The sequence below is a fragment of the Larimichthys crocea genome, chromosome XV (assembly GCF_000972845.2).
Source record: "Larimichthys crocea isolate SSNF chromosome XV, L_crocea_2.0, whole genome shotgun sequence".
Taxonomy (NCBI): domain Eukaryota; kingdom Metazoa; phylum Chordata; class Actinopteri; family Sciaenidae; genus Larimichthys; species Larimichthys crocea.
This window is the reverse complement of record NC_040025.1, coordinates 4581050-4599140: the sequence shown is the minus strand read 5'-3', so window position 1 is coordinate 4599140 and position 18091 is coordinate 4581050. Positions and strand designations below refer to the sequence as shown.

The window sequence follows — 18091 nt, the reverse complement described above, 5'->3', positions numbered from 1 at the left end:
TATATTTATTTATTTTTGTAATTAAATTTTAGGCAGATGTCCAGTGTGTCAGATTCTATCTATCTATCTATCTATCTATCTATCTATCTATCTATCTAATACAATGTTTGAATGACTTTTCAATCTGTTGACTGATGCTGTAGGTTGCCAGGCTGGAGGAAAGCCTCCTATCGTTTAGTATCCAAAATAGTTTATTTGCATCAACCTCATCTGGGGGAAAAAAAAAAAAAATCCATTACATCGCGTTTTAGATTGTTCTTACGTCAGGGGTCGGGTTGAAGTATTTATCCACGTATGAGTAACAATTCAAATTGTGATTAGGGCTCAGTGACGTGAACAACAGAATCTGGCAACCCGCGTCGGTGGAGTCAGCGTTGAGCAGTCAGCGAGGCTCTCTGTGACAGCCGGCGTGGAAAGATGGTGCTCGACTTGGACCTGTTTCGGACCGACAAAGGCGGCGACCCAGAACTCATCCGTGAGACTCAGAGGAAGAGGTTTAAAGATGAGGCACTCGTTGATAAACTGGTGGCCGCAGACACGGAGTGGAGAAAGTGTAAGCACCTGTCCTGTTTTTCTGGTTGTTGTCGTGCCGTAAGCAGCTAACGAAATTAGCGCGGTGGCTAATAATGCTAACGCCAAACTCCGTTAGGAAATCTGGCTACTGCGTTGTTAGTTTGCGAATACAGCCCACTGTCAAGTCCTACCCAGCACATAAAGAACTAGACACATCCCTGAAATGTACCTTTTTTAAAACACGGTGCTAAAATAGCTCTCAGAAATAAACTTTCTAATGAATCGGCTCGTTAGCCTGTGCTACCGCATTAAGGTACTACTGCAGCTGCTGAATCACATCTGAAAGTTAACCATTAAAATATAAATATAAAATACATGTATGCCGTTTTTACCAGTGGACGTTATTTAAACAGGATGTTACTTAAGAAATGTCGTGAATGTTTGTGTTAATTGACAACAAATTACATCAAATGTTTGAATGGAGTTTGGTGTCTCAGAGGAAGAGGCAACGTGGCTAATGTCAGCGCGGCTAACGTCATTTAAACGAATCGTGTTTATACCCCACGTAGTTAGGTACAGTTAATTAGTGCCAGGTTTCTAATAGTTGCATAACAAACACTGTTTTAACTACAAATCCCCCGCTATCTAGTTGAATGGACTACAAATGAGGGGTGATGAGTGAATGGACTACAAATGTTGGCTAGTGCCGTGTTAGCTTTAGCGATGCCGGGTAGTAACGTGCAAATCTGATGCAATCCCAGCCAGCAGCACGACGAGTCAACCTCGCCCTGCAGTGTAGACACAGACAGGCTCTGATCCAGCCTCATATCTCCAGAGATGTGTGTTTGTTTACATGTTTATCATCGTTTCTGTCACCATGGTTACTAGTCACACACATGAGCAAAACAAAAATGAATCTTTTATCCCACTTTTACAGGCCGCTTCGCTGCAGACAACCTCAACAAAGCCAAGAACCTCTGCAGCAAGAGCATTGGGGAGAAAATGAAGGTATGCTAATGACTGGAAAAGAAATGCCACCGGCAGTATGTGTCCGCCTAACCATACCTGCCTTAACACCGCTCTGTTATGTGAATGCAGAAGAAGGAACCAGTCGGGGAGGATGAGTCTGTGCCTGAAGAAGTTCAAAACCTGGAGTCCCTTACAGCTGAAACACTATCGGTATGACTCTAATGCACTCATAACATAAGGTGACCCCCTCCCCTTCCCCCATATTTATGATTATTTACACCCTCACACACCAGTACATATCTATACTGTCATATTGTATATATCATGAATCCATAGTGTATTTTATGCCACCACACTTACTCAGATTACTCAGATCCAGATGTTTATTTTGTATGTAATGCTGGTCACACACACCATTTACTTTTTCATACTGTGCATAATGCATGTTAGTATATTCATCTACCTGTCCATGCTGCTTATACTGTACATATTCATATACTGTATATATTCTATAACATATTTATCTACTGTATATATCCTATAGCAGGGGTTGGCAATCAGCGGCCCACGGGCCAAAACTGGCCCGCCATCAATTATATCTGGCCTGCTAGATGACGTTGATTTATTTTAAAATATATATATATTTTAAAATATATCTTTTAAACCTCACGTTTCCTGTCAAAATACAACAATTCCACAGATTTCACAACATTTATTGAAAAGTAGCTAAAAAGGTAACGTGACAGCAGCCAGAACATCCTCGCAGCTCCTTTACTTGACGCACAGGTCGGAACACTAATTGGCACGTGCGTGTGTGCGTGCGCTGTAACCTCTGGAAAATAAAAGTGACCCGTGTCCCTCTTGTAACGGACAACGTGAACAAATGTGTTTCTCATTAAATGAAAAAAAACAAAACCAAACAAGGTCGGCTTAAATATCAAATATGAATGTGAATGCACATCAGCGGCAGATCTGCGCTGCTGTATACATTAGTTACGGCAGGTTGCTAGGGCAGGTTGCCTGTTTCATGACAGACGCAGTAGAAGCAAATTAGAAGCAAATTAATCTTTTAAATTAAATTAAATGCATTTCTAAAGTTAAATAAAGTTTATTTAACCCCCCGAGCCCCCCCCCCCATTCAAATTTATACCTGCGCTATATTTATATAGATGCTAAACTGCATATCAGCGTCTAAGTACTCGTTACTTTGTTCAATGACAATAAAGTTGAATCTGGTCTAATCTAACCACCTGTGTGACAGCGTTTTGTTTCAGTGAATCTCTATAAATACAGATTTATAACCTACAAATTCTCTAATTTCCCGCCCTTCTTTTTCCATACTTGTTTGCGTGTTTCTGTGACAGGCCCTGACAGTAAGCCAGATCAAGAAGGTGCGGTTGTTGGTGGACGAGGCGATAGAGAAAACCGACAGCGAGCGGATAAAGCTGGAGGCCGAGCGCTTCGAGTACCTGAGGGAGATCGGCAACCTTCTGCATCCATCTGTACCCATCAGCAACGACGAGGTTAGCTGATACAGACAGGCCTGGCACTTACAGGGAATTGAACAGACTCAGGTGTCTCGGCATGCCTCGCCTAATGTGCTGTGTCGCAATAGAGAAGACATATTAGCTTGTCATAAATGATTGATGATTCAAAGTAGCTATTTTTTGCTTTTACAGGTGTTTCTTGGCAAAAGTTAATTAGTGTAATTTGTTTCCTCCTTACCGTATCAGGTGTTGGCATACAGTAAAAAACTCAGTCTTTTACCACACAGTCTGTGTGTCATAGCTTTAAAGCCTTCAGTGTCAAAGAAACAAACAAAAAAAACATTGACTGAGAAGGCGTGTGTATTACTGTTTGTTTATTAGCTTTAATGCTAATAACGAGCAGATCAATTACACCATCGTGCCTGTACAGTAAACACGAAAGCAAGTAACTGGTTATCTAAGCTTAGCATAAAGCGTGGAAACAGAGTCCGAGGAGCAGGTCTAGACCCATACTCTTTTTAATATTATTAACAGAGACCCAACAATTCCCACCATGACCAAACACTTGACAGTGGCAAGGAAAAAACTTTAAGAACTCTTTCATCAGTCTGCTCATGTAACCCAGCAACAAAGCAAATATAATAACTGCTCTTTTTTCTTTTTTTCATCCTTTGAACTAGTTTGTTCTGTGTGACCAAACCCAGTGACATAGAGTTTAATCATATTCAGTGATTTAAAGGAATACAAAAAAGTAGTAGATCCCCACATTTTCAAAGCTTGTGCTGTCCTCTAATCGGCCTAATCAGATATTTCTGGCTTCCTCCTGACAGGATGCAGACAACAAAGTGGAGCGCACCTGGGGCGACTGCACCGTCCAGAAGAAGTACTCCCACGTTGACCTGGTGGTCATGATCGATGGCTTTGATGGAGAGAGGGGCGCTGTGGTGGCTGGGAGCAGAGGTTACTTTCTGAAGGTGGGTTGAAACGTAACCTCCAACACGTGCAGGACATAAAACACAACATTCCCTCCTCCCCACATACATACACACATAACTTTAAGAAACCAGCCACTCAGTTGTTTTCCTCTCCTCTATTGTGTTCAGGGGCCCCTGGTGTTCCTGGAGCAGGCTCTGATCAACTACGCCCTGAGGATCCTCCACAGCAAGAAATACACCATGCTCTACACGCCCTTCTTCATGAGGAAAGAGGTCATGCAGGAAGTCGCCCAGCTCAGCCAGTTCGACGAAGAGCTTTACAAGGTACAGAAGCTTTTACTGAATTCCTTGTTTTCGCTAACCTGTATTTAACTTTTCAAGGAGTTGTCTCAAGAGGAGGTCAACCTCAGCGAGCGCTGAAGAATGATGTTCTATCCTGCAGAGTCCTGCGTGCCACAGCACTTAGACTAATAATTCTGGAACGAGGCGTTCAGGTGTCCACTTGTTGTTGGCTGTGTAGTGCCACCCTGAGGCCCAAACAAAGAGCTGCGTGTTGTAGAGTGTACTCTGTCACTGTACGCACTGTCGTGATTCTGCAGTAGATTCAGCTTTAAGCCACCATAGATGATTGATCGTACACACAGTAGATTCAGCTTTAAGCCACCATAGATGATTGATCGTACACATTCCGGACAAACGACCTCCATGACTTAAAACTTCAGACCTCCAGAACTAACTCCAAATTTTATTTTCTATATTTGTTTATATTTATATGAGGAAAAGTATTGGAGAACATTTCACTACATTCAAATTCAAATTAGTGTAATTACATGAGTTTGCAGATATTTGCCACATCACAGTATACAGTATAAACTGAATATGTGAAATATATATGAGAAATATTGCTGTGATATTTTGCTTTGTTACTGGCCGATTATTAAAAACTCTTACTTGTTGCAACAGCAATTAACTGTGTGGTGGCTCCTTAAATTTGAGATCCTTCGTGGGCGTCATGATGATGAAATGATATTTTTGACCACCAAACATGGCATGAAGTCATGGAAACTTTTCCAGGCCTGGGGGAAAAAGCAATTTTCAAATGACTTTCCCAGGTTTTTCACGTCGGTGCAGACCCCTCAAAATGGATCTCTGTCCATCTTTCCTTATCCTCAACTACTCTGTGTGTTACCTTAGGTCATCGGTAAGAGCAGCGAGAAGTCAGACGACAGCGCCATCGATGAGAAGTACCTCATCGCCACCTCCGAGCAGCCCATCGCAGCCTTCCTGAGGGATGAGTGGCTCAAGCCCGAGGACCTGCCCGTCCGATACGCCGGCTTCTCCACCTGCTTCAGACAGGAAGTGGGCTCCCATGGCCGGGACACCCGCGGGATCTTCAGGGTGCACCAGTTTGAGAAGGTGGGACAAAAGTCCTGTTTTATATTACTGTTCAAGTACATTCAAATAAATAAAGTATTTCTCTAATTATTAGATTTGTTAAATTGTCCAAAAAACTACAGACCATACTCACACCAAAGAAGTCTGCATGAGAATAATGATTAATATCACAGTATTTTTCTCAAACATTGTAATAATGATCTAATTCTCTTCCCCTCGCAGATCGAGCAGTTTGTCTATGCCTCCCCACATGACGGCAAATCATGGGAGATGTTTGATGAGATGATCGGGACGGCAGAAGAGTTCTACCAGTCTCTAGGAATTCCTTATCGCATTGTCAACATCGTCTCCGGTGAGTCACACAGGAGCATTTGCACACACACAGCAGGCAGCAACAAGCTCTGACTTTGATTCATCTCCAATCAAATAGTCCCTCAAGCTGTTAACTCCTGGAACAACAAGGTGAAGAAAAACTCTAGAAATCAAAGTTTGTAAAGATTTAGTAGAATGGTGAGAATGATCTATAACTGAGTAACAACCCTGTGGTTTGAAATGACATTTTTGCTCTCAACACAAGGACGCACAGTCGCCGAGTGTGATTTACTGGGATGAGCAGGAGCGTTTAGGAGGGAAGGGTGGAAAAGTATGATCGGTATGTTACAGCTCTTAAATTACTTGATGCAGGAAGAGAAAAAGGGGTTGATCAGTTAGTCAGCTGACCAAAAAAGGTATTTATTTATTACTGTTGTATCGCTGTTTTTCTTTTATGCTTTTCCTTTAGTCTGTTGGTTGGACAAAACATGATCAACATTATATACAACACTAAACAGTTATGCAATTGATGAATCAGTTAATCGCAGCGCCGTATGCACCTTGGTTATTTTTGAGGTGATCATTTTCTGTTGAGATGCTCGGTGCTGTCGGAATATGATACAAGCTAACTGCTCTCCTCCTGTGTGTCCTCATAGGTGCCCTGAATCATGCAGCCAGTAAGAAGCTGGACCTGGAGGCCTGGTTCCCTGCCTCTGGGGCGTTCAGAGAGCTGGTCTCTTGCTCAAACTGCACTGACTACCAGGCCAGGCGCCTCCGCATCCGCTACGGACAGACCAAAAAGATGATGGACAAGGTGAGTGCTCTGTTTCTGTGCATCTTGACAAAGGTCTGTCTGAGAACACTGCCTCAGAATGTCGACAGTTCATTTCATACACCGCTGCATTTAACACACTCTGTGTGTGTGTGTCTGTGTGTGTGTGCTTCACAGGCAGAGTTCGTGCACATGTTGAACGCAACCATGTGCGCCACCACACGCGTCATGTGTGCGATCCTGGAGAATTACCAAACCGAAGAAGGCATCGTTATTCCAGAGAAGCTCAGGGACTTCATGCCTCCTGGTAAGCACTGCTGAACGCTTTGACATCAGCTATGTGCTGTCTGTGCTGCTGCCCAGAGGCTGTTCACTTAGAAAGAAAAGTCAATAATTAAGTACAAGTTTTACAAGCTACTTAATGTATACAAGTTAATGATGTGTGCTCCTAATGCTAATTGTTCTCCACTACATGAGAGCTGCTCTGCAGCACAGAAATACCAAACTGTGTTTGAGCTCTTTTAGAAACTGTCACCATGGGGGCTGTGTTTAGCTCAGTTGTCAGAGCAGCCGTCCCCATGTGCGAAGGGTCAGTCCTTGCTGCGGAAGCCCAGGGTTTAAATCCGACCTGTGGCTCTTTCACACATATCATTCCCCATCTCTCTCTCTCTCCCTTGATTTCCTATCACTCTTCAGCTGTCTAGCAAAATAAAGCTTGAAAAAAAAACCCCCAAAAAGTCACCATCATATAGTTTGTCCACCAGAGAGCGCTGACAAGTCGATCTTCACACTGTGAAACGTCAGCTCAGTGTTTGTCCATAACAGTTTTTGTATTTAAGACAAATATATATCTCAAATATCAATACCAGTATCGACCAGTTGGCTATAGTATTAATGTCAGGTTTGACCTCAGTGTGGTGGCTTTAATATAGAACTTTTCTAAAAACAAATAACAGTTGAAACGATGAAGCACTTGAAAATGACAGGATGGTATGCCACAGATCATAATGCATGTTGGAGGTCTGTATATCATGCAAACACGTTTACAAAGACAGTTTCCAAACCTCGTCAGTGGTGACAGTAGACTGCATGAAAGTGAAACAGAGAAATGTGCAGTACAGCTGCAATCCGAGTTTTAATATCTGTAACCTCAGAGAATATTTGTAAAGCACTAAAACAGCAGGAGAGATGTTGACTGGTAAATTGCTTTCAGGCGTGTGTGCCTTTCAACACGCTGCGTTTGAGACCAACAAACGATAGTGGAATGAGTGAATCCGTGTATTTCCAGAAATGTTGGACTCTGCCACAGTTTTAGTGATGTTCCCTTTGCTCACCCCACTCGTCTTTCTTCCAGGTCTGACAGAGATCATTAAGTTCGTGAAGCCCGCCCCCATCGATCAGGAGATGTCTAAGAAATCAAAGAAACAGCAGGGAGGAGGGAAGAAGAAGAAGCAGGACGCAGGAGACCAGAACCTGCCCGACGCCATGGAGACCATGTCCGTCTCATAGACTCCACACACGACGGCAGTGTCGCTTCACCAACCACACAGATAGAAACCGATGGGGCAGAGCCTTGTGTGTACTGATGGAGGTTAATGAAGGCGGGCTCTGGCCTGTCTGTGTCTATCTGGATGGATGGTGGAGTTCATCTCAGCCTTCATTCACCTAAAGCACACTGAAAAAGGGAATCTGTGTGTGCTCAAACCTCATCTACATCTTCTCTTCAGAGTCCACTGATCACCTGTATGTCCGTCTGTCTGTCTATCCCTTCTTTACATCTGCAGCAACACTGAGCCTAAAACAAACAGATAAGCCTCCGAATCAGCTGCTACATTTCTGGTTTCTGTCACTGGTGTACAGTTCAGATAAACCACTGCTACGTGTTCAAATCTCTCACTGAAAAGCATGTTTGTTTTTTTTGTCTGATTCATTGGCTCTTTGTTGAGACCAGAAGCTGCATCCCTTCTGTAAAACGTATTTGATTACTTTGTGTCTGAAATGGTTTTAGAGTTGATCAAACTGTAATTCAGGATCTTGTGAAAGCGATCAGGTATTTGTCTGTTTTAGGCTTCGCTTCGTTGTCATCTTCCACCCACTGTCGCTTCATGTCACTGTTGACCATCATGCTGAGCACCGGCTCATGATGGAAATGCTGACATTGTCCGTATGTGCTTGCTGAAATAAAGACATATATCGAAGTGGCACTCACTGTAAACAAATATTAAATACAGTTAATATGGAACATCTTTTTTGTGTCTTTTGTTTTTTCATTAAGTTTTAAGGCTGCAACAATATTATTTTCATATTCATATATTCTATATTCTGAGAATTTTACTGGAAGAATTTGACCCTCAAACATCTACCATGAAAAGACAGTAGCCTATTACAACAGATCAGTCAAAACAAGCTCAGTGTGAGTGGAAACTCACCAGGAAACATGTTCTTTATAATTTAGAAATAGTTTCTAAACTTATCAAGCAAGAAATTAAAACCTCGTCCAATATGGTGGTTGAAATATTACTTATAATATCTGTCTCACCAAAAACCAACAAACAAGTTTTCTTTTATATTCACGTAATTCTGAATGAGTCCTTGTAATGTAGACATTTGTTTCTCAGAGTATCTAATCATAGCTTGCTTACAATTTACATCTTACTTTCAGGATTTATTTTTAAAAATAGTTCACATCCCTGTGGTGAACGTGCATTTGATGACCAGATGTGTTGATGGAATTTCCAGTCGCCCTGTACATCTGATAAAGTGCAATAAGGAAGACCCAAGAGTTACTCATTAACTCCAACAGACTTTACCCCCATCCACTTGTAACGCAGTAAGAAGTCAATCCACTCTGTTGAAGCGTATTTACAAAAAGGTGAGATGGATTTTACAGAATTTCTTCAATGATACCCATTCAAACATTTATGTACAGTACCTCTAAACGTCTGACTCATTCTTACTTCAGTCTGCAGGCGTGTTACAATGAGCGACACTTCAGAAGATGATCAAGAGATCTCCTTCTTGGTGAAGGTAACATTTAAAAGTCTCATTTGGATACTTGTGAATAATAATGGCAGCTGAACATTTGCTGTGTGATGTCTTTTGTTTCCTTCATGTGTATTTCTTCCTCTAACCTCTAGTTTCTTGGCCGAGTCGAGGTGGTCCGTCCTGATGGACTACAGATCCTGGAAGAAGCAGTTCAATCCCTAAAGGTCACTAATTATCACTCATCCTGTTTAGTTGATGTTTTTTTCCACCTTACAGGGAAAAAAACATTCTTTCCCTGTGTATCATTGTTTTGTTTACGTTCTCTTCCCAACATGGCATCCAAAACCATTGTGTACTGTGTCCTTTTTTTTAGGACACGCTGGTGCAGTGCTGTGTAGTTTTGTCATCGTGTTTGTAAAAGGGTTTTCCTGAGTGAGTGTGTTAACGTTTCTAAATCGTTGACTTGGATGCTGGAATACTTTTTCATGTCTGTGTTCTGCTGGAAAAACAGTGTATCCAGTGTACGGGCAGGGCATGTGGGTTCAAGTTTCCTCACCATAAGGGTTGAACAGATATTATGAATTAATGTATATATATATATATTCATTTATTTTTGTAATTAAATTTTAGGCAGATGTCCAGTGTGTCAGATTGAGGGGGCTCTATTTACATGAAATTGAACATAATACATATAATAAATACCTATGGTTTCATCTATCTATCTATCTATCTATCTATCTATCTATCTATCTATCTATCTATCTATCTATCTATCTATCTATCTATCTATCTATCTATCTATCTAGACACAAGATAAATACTCCTCAGAAAAGGCAGCAAAGAAGAGCAAAGTCCATCTCTTCCTGTCACTGGGTGGAGTCGACATTTTGGAAAACAAAACCAAGGTGAGTGACAAAACTGGTCATGGCCTCACACCAAGAATTTACTCACACATCTTTGAGTTATGACTTTTAATCTTCTCGTTGTATTTTCTACCCTTAGTTTATGTTGTATTCGTGCCCTCTGCCCACTATCTCCTTCTGCGCCGTGCTGCCATCTTCACCCAAAGTCTTCGGCTTCGTGGTTCAACACCCAGCAGCAGACACTCACCACTGCTATCTGTTCCAGAGCAAAAAGTTTGTGAGTGCTACGGATTCCCTACTGGGATGATTTGGTGGTTTATTGTTTTCATTTGAGGAGGAGGATCACCTATGTATGAATATTAGAAAAACAATGTAGGAATATTGTATGCATGCCAGATGGGTTTCAAAGTGTAAAGGCTTGAACTGTCTTCACATTTTTCAGTCTCACGTGCTGGTCTCAGTTGTCGGGGATGCCTTCAGAGCTTCAAAAAAGCAGGAGAGCAACAGAGGAGGACGAGACCTGATAGTGGAGGCGCTCAGACATAAGGTTAGTTCTGCTTTCACTATCAGGGACAGGAGTCCCTTATTTTTATTATTCTCTCATGGAGCAGAAATTAGTTTAGTTTCATGAACTGAAAGAGAATGAAGAGCAGCTCCTGCGAATGCAAAATAGTGACATTTGAAATCAATCTGCTTTGTCTTTCTCACCCCTTTCTTCTTTTGTTTCCCTTTTCCTCAGAATAAAATGCTGCAGAGAGAAAACGCTGAGCTAAAGAAGAAGCTTCAGGACAGATTAAATGACTAAACAACACTGATATATGCTGCTGCACAACACTTTTAATTATTTTTTAAACTATTTTACATTGCTTTTCTTTGTTTCCAAGTGTTTACCCTCAGGAAAACCTTCAAGCTGAATACAAAGCACACAGAAAACACATGAATTATGACTTTTACCAGTAATAATATTCTAATAAACTTTTCTGGAGTGTAATTACCATTGAACCGTCACATCCGCACCAGCAGAGGGCAGCAGTAAGTCTGTCAACCGAGATCGAGGCGGATGCGTTCAAATGCTCACTTGACAGTGTCGGAAATTTTACAATTTCATTGTTCTTACATGGGAAAAATTAAATAAACACAACAGAGAAAAATGCAAAATGTTCTGAATTGCTGTGTGTAACCTTTGAGGCCTTACTCGTAAAAAAAATAGAAAATGTACATAATATCAGTTAACAATGATAACTGTACAATAACTGGATAATAAATGAAGCTTGCAAAGCCTGACTTTCTGTGTTTTATTGCTTTAACTTCCAAGTGTTATGTAATGTACCGTGTTTCATCCTGTCTGTGAACGCACCATAAGCGAGTCATATTGAAATATATACGCAGAGCACGTGAAGGCAACACAACATGGACACAAACTTTGGTGTGACAGTCGGCGAGGGAGGAGATAACCACTCTGGGATGGCGACGGTCACTTGTCTGGCCTAAAAGGTAAGTTACAGACTGTTACAGTCTCTGCTGGGTTGTTGTTGTAGTTAGCAGACTAGTTCGGACACAGTTTGTGCAAACCTCAGCTAAAAACGTCAGCCGACGTGTCGTTTTGCTCTCATGGTTAGTTTTTGCCCTGACATGGCTGCTTCACAGGCGTGGGGCAGTAGTCGGTGTGGGGAAAACTCTGGCTGTCCAGGAGGGTTTGAGCCGCCATGGGGACGCGGCTGTCTCGCAGCGGCAGCAGCCTGTCACTCCTGCCGGACAGGCAGCGCTCTGAGCGGCGGGAAGAGGACAGAGACTCCGATAACGAGTCTTTGGACGGGCTCGGCAGACGGGAGGACATAGCAGAGTTCCCGTACGTGGAGTTCACGGGCAGGGATAGTATAACGTGTGCAACATGCCAAGGCACCGGGCGAATCCCCTCAGGTGAGTTGGAAATCAAAATGAGAGCACAGACAGTCCGAGGTGAGGCAGCGTTATGTAACCATTTGTTTGGAGACACCATGCAGCCACAGTTTTATCATAGAGTAAATATCACACAGTGATCTGCACATTGTGTTCACTTAAAGCATGAACCCTGATGACCCCAGACCAGCAGAAAAGAGCTTCTCTAGCCTTTTTTAAGTTTGTCCAATAAACATTTTAAGAGTGCACAACTAATCAATCTGACACATGCCCTGCTATCTCCTGCATCACAGATCAACTGAATGAACTGGTTGCATTGATCCCATACAATGACCAAAGGCTGCAGCCCCAAAGAACGTACGTAACCGCACCAAGACGTCACTTAGTGCTGCTCAAAGGCAGTTTTGTGTTTTGAACCCTGTGTGTGTTTTGTGTTTTCAGGAAGCTGTATGTGGTCCTGTCTGTTGTGTTGTGTCTCCTGGCTTCTTCGCTCGTGGCCTTCTTCCTCTTCCCTCGTGCCGTGATCGTGGTGGACGATGGGATACACACAGTCACTGTGCTCTTCGATCACACCAATATGAAGGTCCATATGAACATGACGGTAGGTTTTTTTTTTTCTCACCACAGCTTCTACTCAACACAGAGAGGTGTGTGTGTGTGTTACTGAGCGTACCCTCACTGATACAAATGGGTTGGCTAGTTTTAACTGGACTTAATAAACTGGCAACAGAGCGCATCCCGAAACAAAATCCACTCCTCGAAATGTATGAAAGAAGTTTGATTGAATCCTCACTTGGTGAGACGTGCTTGTTTGAGAGCAGTCTCCGTCACGTCATTCACAATTTTCTGGTTATTTATTTTTTTACTGAACTACTGGATGGAATATTCATCGTGAAATGTGATTTATTGTCATTTTGTCAGTCATTGTAATTGTACAACATGTTTGTGTTGATTTGTTCTGTCCGTCCTGGGAGAGGGATCCCTCCTCTGTGGCTCTTCCTGAGGTTTCTTCCACCTTTTTTCCCTTAAAGGGTTTTTTGTTTTTCCTCACTCGAACCGAGGGTCTAAGGACAGAGGGTGTCACTCCCTGTACAGATTGTAAAGCCCTCTGAGGCAAATGTACTTTGTGACTTTGGGATATACAAATAAAATTGATTTGATTTGAAAGTATTAGTTAGTTGGAGCCAAAATTCTACAGAAGCCAAGAATGGCCATGTTTTGTTTTTTTATTTTTTATTTTAAAATACCAAGTTCACACATTAATTATTTCATAAACAAGATAATTATCCTTATCGTGAGAAAACAAAATGTGGAGAACTAAAGCACTTAATTCCTGGGTAGCCTCTCCGTCATCTGACATGTTCAGCTGAAACCAGTTGCAAGTAGTTTGTTAAGGAACCGCACCATGTGTCTGTTCAGGGACTTCCTGATTTTCAAATGAAGCAGTGGGCGTACGTCTTGTTGATTTCTGCACCATGCTTCAGTCGAGGTCTAACACAACGTCTTCTCTCTGTCACAGATCAGAACTTTCAGATCAGACGTCTTCTCGTGATAAATGAGCTTGTTTTTCTCCAGATAACAAATAAATTGGTTATTAGAGGGAAGGAGAACCGTGTTATCTGGAGATGATGGTTTCAGAGCATATGCTCCAATAATGATAAGAATAATTCATTCATTCGAGGCTCTGATTTTTGCCATTTCAAGACTTATTTATTTATTTTTTAAGCGGATGTTTTTTTTTTAAACACATGTTGCATAATCATTATCACATTTGCACTTCACTGTGTATGTTTTTGATCTTCCTCTCAGAGCACTCTGAACCTCACCAACCCAAACTTCTTCTCGGTGCTGGTGCAGAGCTTGAGCTGCCAGGTCCTCTACATGAAGACGGTGGTCGGGACTCAGCTGCTGAACAATGCCACCACCATCCAGCCGCTCAGTGAGAAACAGGTAAAATAAAACAAACATTTCAGCGACAAAAGACAACGTTGAGTTGATGTCATTTATATGAGAGGTGTTTTATATATTTTAAAACCTGACATTTTATCTCTAAGTCTGTAGTAAGACTGTACAGTTTCTTGGTTCAAAGTAAAGTATTCAAACATGCTACAGGTGTGGCTGCTACAGGATGTGGTCATGGTAGACTGTTTTGAATGCAAGCTCTACTTGATAAAGCTTAAAGGTCACATGACTGAAGATCAGTGCGTGAGCGAGACACACTGTCGCTCGCTATCAAACTGGAAACTGAAAGGCCAACATGACTTACTGTCAACAAACCCCATGAAAAGCACAGAACCAATAATGAATAACAAGTTTTCCGTCACCAAAGATATAGTCATTGCTTTGCGCAGCTGATTAACATGAATATGGGTTCTGTAGTTTATTTAGCCTATTTATTTCTTCAGCTATTGCACTTCATTACTTAAGTTTTAGTACCATGTAACCTTTGTAAACTCGTCTCTGTCACAGCTGATAAAATATTTAAATATTTGCATCATCATCTCTAGATAACAGCATGTCAGTGTTGTTGTGTAACATGTCAAACTTTCTGCAGGTCAACTACACTGTGGGTGTGGAGATTGGTAGCAGCGCTCCCTACGTCTAGTAAGTGTCTCTGCCTAAACTTTGTCCAAACAGCTTGTGAGTGTCAAAACACGAAATACTCCAGTGGTGTCCACAGTGTCTACTTTTTAGCATCAAATGGCTGCAGCACTCTAGAGATTTAGTAGACTTGAGCACTTGAAAGATGGATTAAAGCAATATTGTGTAAGTGGTATTTTTTGATTTAGCGCCCCCACTTTCAGAGTGTAACCCCACTGTGGTAAATATGGACATCTGTACACGTGTATTTGTTATAATTATATATTTGGCTAACAGCCAAACATCAACACGTGCACCAACAGCAGACACAGCAGCCAGCTAATATTACTGACTAGTCCAACAGCAGCCAGCCCAGCTCTGTATCTGTCTTTCAGACTTTTTATTTCACCAAGCTCTCACCAACCACTAAAAGTCAGTCCCAGAGTTACTCTTCTCCTCTGCCATTCTGTTCATAAAGCCCGATTACATTACACACTTGACTAGCTCCATTTATAGTCAGCATTCCCCCTCCCCAGGTCTGAAATCCAAAACAACTTTGGCACTCTCCTGGTTCTCTGAGCTCACAGTCCAAGACAGCCTGGCTAACAAACTGAGCTAACAGCAGCTAACAGCAGCTACAGTTCACTGCTGTTTACCTTACTTTCTATCAGGACAGGATACAGGCATATGGGGCACAGAGTGAGAGTGACATACACAATTTAGCTCATTACAGTCAGTGTGACAGCAAAATGATGACTAAACTTTCTGCTGTGTGTCTCTCAGTGCCTTCTGCACCATGCCCAGCATCAAGGTCCACAACATCGTCGTGTATGTGCAGTAAGTATCTCTTTCTTTTCTTAATGTCATTACTCCGCTTGGCTCTTTTTGTCTCGTCACTTCTGTTTATGTTTCGACTATTCATCATGACACAGAGTAAAAACTTTTAAATCCTTTGCTTAAATAAAAGTACTGATACAACAGTGTCAAAATGCTCCATTACAAGTTAAAGTCCTCGATTTAAAATAGACAAATTTATCATCAAAAAAGTTTTAAGCATAGTATTCATTTGTGTTTTAGAATATAACGTCAGCAAAATGATGACTAAACCTTCTGCTGTGTATCTCTCAGTGCCTTCTGCACCATGCCCAGCATCAAGGTCCACAACATCGTTGTGTATGTGCAGTAAGTATCTCTTTTCTTAATGTTATTACTCCGCTTGGCTCTTTTTGTCTCGTCACTTCTGTTTATGTTTCGACTGTTCATCATGACACAGAGTAAAAACTTTAAATCCTTCACTTAAATAAAAGTACTGATACAACCGTGTCAAAATGCTCCATTACAAGTTAAAGTCCTTGATTTTAAAATAGACAAATTTATCATCAAAAAAGTTTCAAGCAAGCAGTATTCATTTGTGTTTTAGAATATAACGTCAGAATGAAGCACTAGAATGATGAAAATGTTGCATTTAGAGGTGATTTTAATAAAAACAGGTTTTTGTCACAAACATTTCATCACATTTTTAGAAGCCGATATAAAAATATACACACTGATATAAATTCAGTGGAGCCAAAAGACTGTACAGCACAATACATCCCTCTGAAATGTTGCGGAGAAGATGCAGTGAGTGGCATAGAATAGAAATAATCAAGTGTAAAGCATGAGCACTTCAAAACTGTATTGAACTAGTTAACTACTTTGCAGCGCTGCAACATCATAACCTTCAGCCTGCAGTGTAGAGGCGGCTGTGAAATTTTGTTGTCATGTTACGTAACACTAAGACACAGTATTGCCACATAAGCCACTTCCTCAGAGTGGTTGCCTGTGAGAAATACTGTTAAATACCTGCTGCTGTTTCACATACTGTACATTCACATGGGAGTGACTTGAACTGTTCCTTCTCCAGGCTTCCCTCCTGGTTCCTGGTTATTAAATATTACAGCAGAGAGATCATCATTGCACATTTCTTCTTCCTCAGTTTCTGTATGCTCCTTCCTGTTTTCAGAACCTCAGTGAAAACCTCGTACATGGTGCGAACATCCCAGAACAGCCTCGAGGCCTATCGCTACATAGACTGTGGTTCTAACACCACGTACCATCAGAGAGCCAAGAACCTTTTCCTCAGCGCTCCTCTGCTGTGAGTGGACCACTCCTGGAAGGAGGAGGAGGCCAGCACACGCTCCAGGATGGATTTCTCCCTCCTATGCAGACAAAACCACCAGCAGCAACACACCAAGTGGTGCTTTGGCAGAGTACCTAACGTTAAATAGCAGATGAAGTTAATTTCCTGGAAGACATGGGGTGTTGAAAGCGTGGCCGCTTTTTTTTTTTAATCTGCACATTGATTTTCCTTGGACAGGCAGGAGGCAACAGATTTGTTGTGGATGTCTCTTGCCACAGCTGCCACGTGTGGTTTTTACTTGCATTGGTGGGACTTAAGATTGTCTAGAATATCTCAGTTTAAAAAGAAAGTCTTGCTATGTGACAAACTGGACGAGTCATTGCCAACCAGCGCTCTGTGGCCTGTGTTGGAAGCAGGACAAGAGGCAGAGAAAGCTCTTTTCTTAAAGGGGAACATTCCCAGCTGACAATGAAAGTGCCACCGGTGGCATTTTTGCCATAGCTTTAATTAGTGCTGCAGAGCTCTGTCTGTGTCTGCTGCTGCGACATAAGGAGAGCATTCTTCAGCAGAGCTTGAATGACCTTTTGGTATCGAAACACTGTGTTGACTGAAAGCTACTGAGTAGAACAGAGGGAGGGATCATTTAAAATGTTTTTGCACCTTTTGAAACTGGAATATATTCTATCGCTTTACTCTGGGTTATTTAACTGTTTCTAAAGTCTAGAAAACATTTAACATATCACACGTGTTTTTAAACTAATCAATAAGTTATTTCTGTTACATCGTTTACACACACAGTAATTTTTTAAAATTTAGATTCAGGGTATGTCCTATTTACTAATCGCGTTAACAAATCTATAGTATTATGGTTAAGGAGTTCTTAATCGTCACCTCTGTGGCTTATCAACCTCTAAATGTCTCTGTGGAGCATTTCAGTAAATAACCGCTGAGTGCAACCTTACTTACATCAGCAAGTATCCTCAAATGACAATAAAAATATGAAAATATCTGGTTTGACTGACGTGAGGTAACACTCAAATCCGGAAACAAAGTGACTGAAAGCAATAGTGTTTTTTTTTTTTAAAGGGACAGTTTGTAAATTTTTGAACATTTTTACAAGGGTTTTTAAAAAAAATCTGACATTATGCTTGATTCTAAAAAATATTAAAGGGAGTTGTGAATAAATAAAATGAATAATAAACACCAACACTTGTTGTCTCAGAATCTCTTTTTTGTAAAAGTGAATTTCCTATAGATTGATT

At 41.4% G+C, this 18091-nt stretch overlaps 3 protein-coding genes across 4 annotated transcripts; all 3 read left to right on the top strand.

Annotated features, from left to right (window-relative positions):
- Positions 1-417: 417 nt before the first annotated feature.
- Positions 418-8629, top strand: sars1 (seryl-tRNA synthetase 1). Its single transcript, XM_010745638.3, has 11 exons — positions 418-553; positions 1451-1521; positions 1612-1692; positions 2847-3005; positions 3800-3943; positions 4073-4228; positions 5099-5320; positions 5522-5651; positions 6268-6425; positions 6561-6690; positions 7738-8629. Exons 1-11 carry the CDS (start codon positions 418-420, stop codon positions 7890-7892), a joined length of 1542 nt encoding a protein of 513 aa, XP_010743940.1. The 3' UTR covers positions 7893-8629.
- Positions 8630-9209: 580 nt separating this feature from the next.
- Positions 9210-11482, top strand: LOC104930763 (GULP PTB domain containing engulfment adaptor 1). The gene is made up of 7 exons (XM_010745639.3): positions 9210-9255; positions 9346-9410; positions 9521-9592; positions 10175-10273; positions 10371-10508; positions 10674-10778; positions 10971-11482. Exons 2-7 carry the CDS (start codon positions 9363-9365, stop codon positions 11034-11036), a joined length of 528 nt encoding a protein of 175 aa, XP_010743941.2. The 5' UTR covers positions 9210-9255; positions 9346-9362; the 3' UTR covers positions 11037-11482.
- Positions 11483-11592: 110 nt separating this feature from the next.
- Positions 11593-17929, top strand: LOC104930765 (transmembrane protein 106C). 2 transcript variants are annotated; one of them, XM_019274974.2, is made up of 8 exons: positions 11593-11725; positions 11879-12151; positions 12424-12487; positions 12572-12731; positions 13940-14080; positions 14685-14734; positions 15839-15892; positions 16713-17929. In XM_019274974.2, exons 2-8 carry the CDS (start codon positions 11938-11940, stop codon positions 16846-16848), a joined length of 819 nt encoding a protein of 272 aa, XP_019130519.1. In that variant the 5' UTR covers positions 11593-11725; positions 11879-11937; the 3' UTR covers positions 16849-17929. The 2 variants fall into 2 exon arrangements, with proteins under 2 accessions (XP_019130519.1, XP_027144616.1); XM_027288815.1 differs by lacking the exon at positions 15839-15892 and adding an exon at positions 15494-15547.
- The last annotated feature ends 162 nt before the right edge of the window (positions 17930-18091 follow it).

Excerpts from the sequence above, each read along its gene's own strand:
- sars1 (XM_010745638.3), top strand. The coding sequence starts at position 418 with ATGGTGCTCGACTTGGACCTGTTTCGGACCGACAAAGGCGGCGACCCA. Across the intron at positions 1,693-2,846 it reads TTACAGCTGAAACACTATCG|GCCCTGACAGTAAGCCAGAT; the intron begins GTATGACTCTAA and ends TTTCTGTGACAG. Across the intron at positions 6,691-7,737 it reads CAGGGACTTCATGCCTCCTG|GTCTGACAGAGATCATTAAG; the intron begins GTAAGCACTGCT and ends TCTTTCTTCCAG.
- LOC104930763 (XM_010745639.3), top strand. The coding sequence starts at position 9,363 with ATGAGCGACACTTCAGAAGATGATCAAGAGATCTCCTTCTTGGTGAAG. Across the intron at positions 9,411-9,520 it reads AGATCTCCTTCTTGGTGAAG|TTTCTTGGCCGAGTCGAGGT; the intron begins GTAACATTTAAA and ends TCTAACCTCTAG. Across the intron at positions 10,779-10,970 it reads TGGAGGCGCTCAGACATAAG|AATAAAATGCTGCAGAGAGA; the intron begins GTTAGTTCTGCT and ends CCTTTTCCTCAG.
- LOC104930765 (XM_019274974.2), top strand. The coding sequence starts at position 11,938 with ATGGGGACGCGGCTGTCTCGCAGCGGCAGCAGCCTGTCACTCCTGCCG. Across the intron at positions 12,152-12,423 it reads CACCGGGCGAATCCCCTCAG|ATCAACTGAATGAACTGGTT; the intron begins GTGAGTTGGAAA and ends CCTGCATCACAG. Across the intron at positions 12,488-12,571 it reads AGGCTGCAGCCCCAAAGAAC|GAAGCTGTATGTGGTCCTGT; the intron begins GTACGTAACCGC and ends TTGTGTTTTCAG.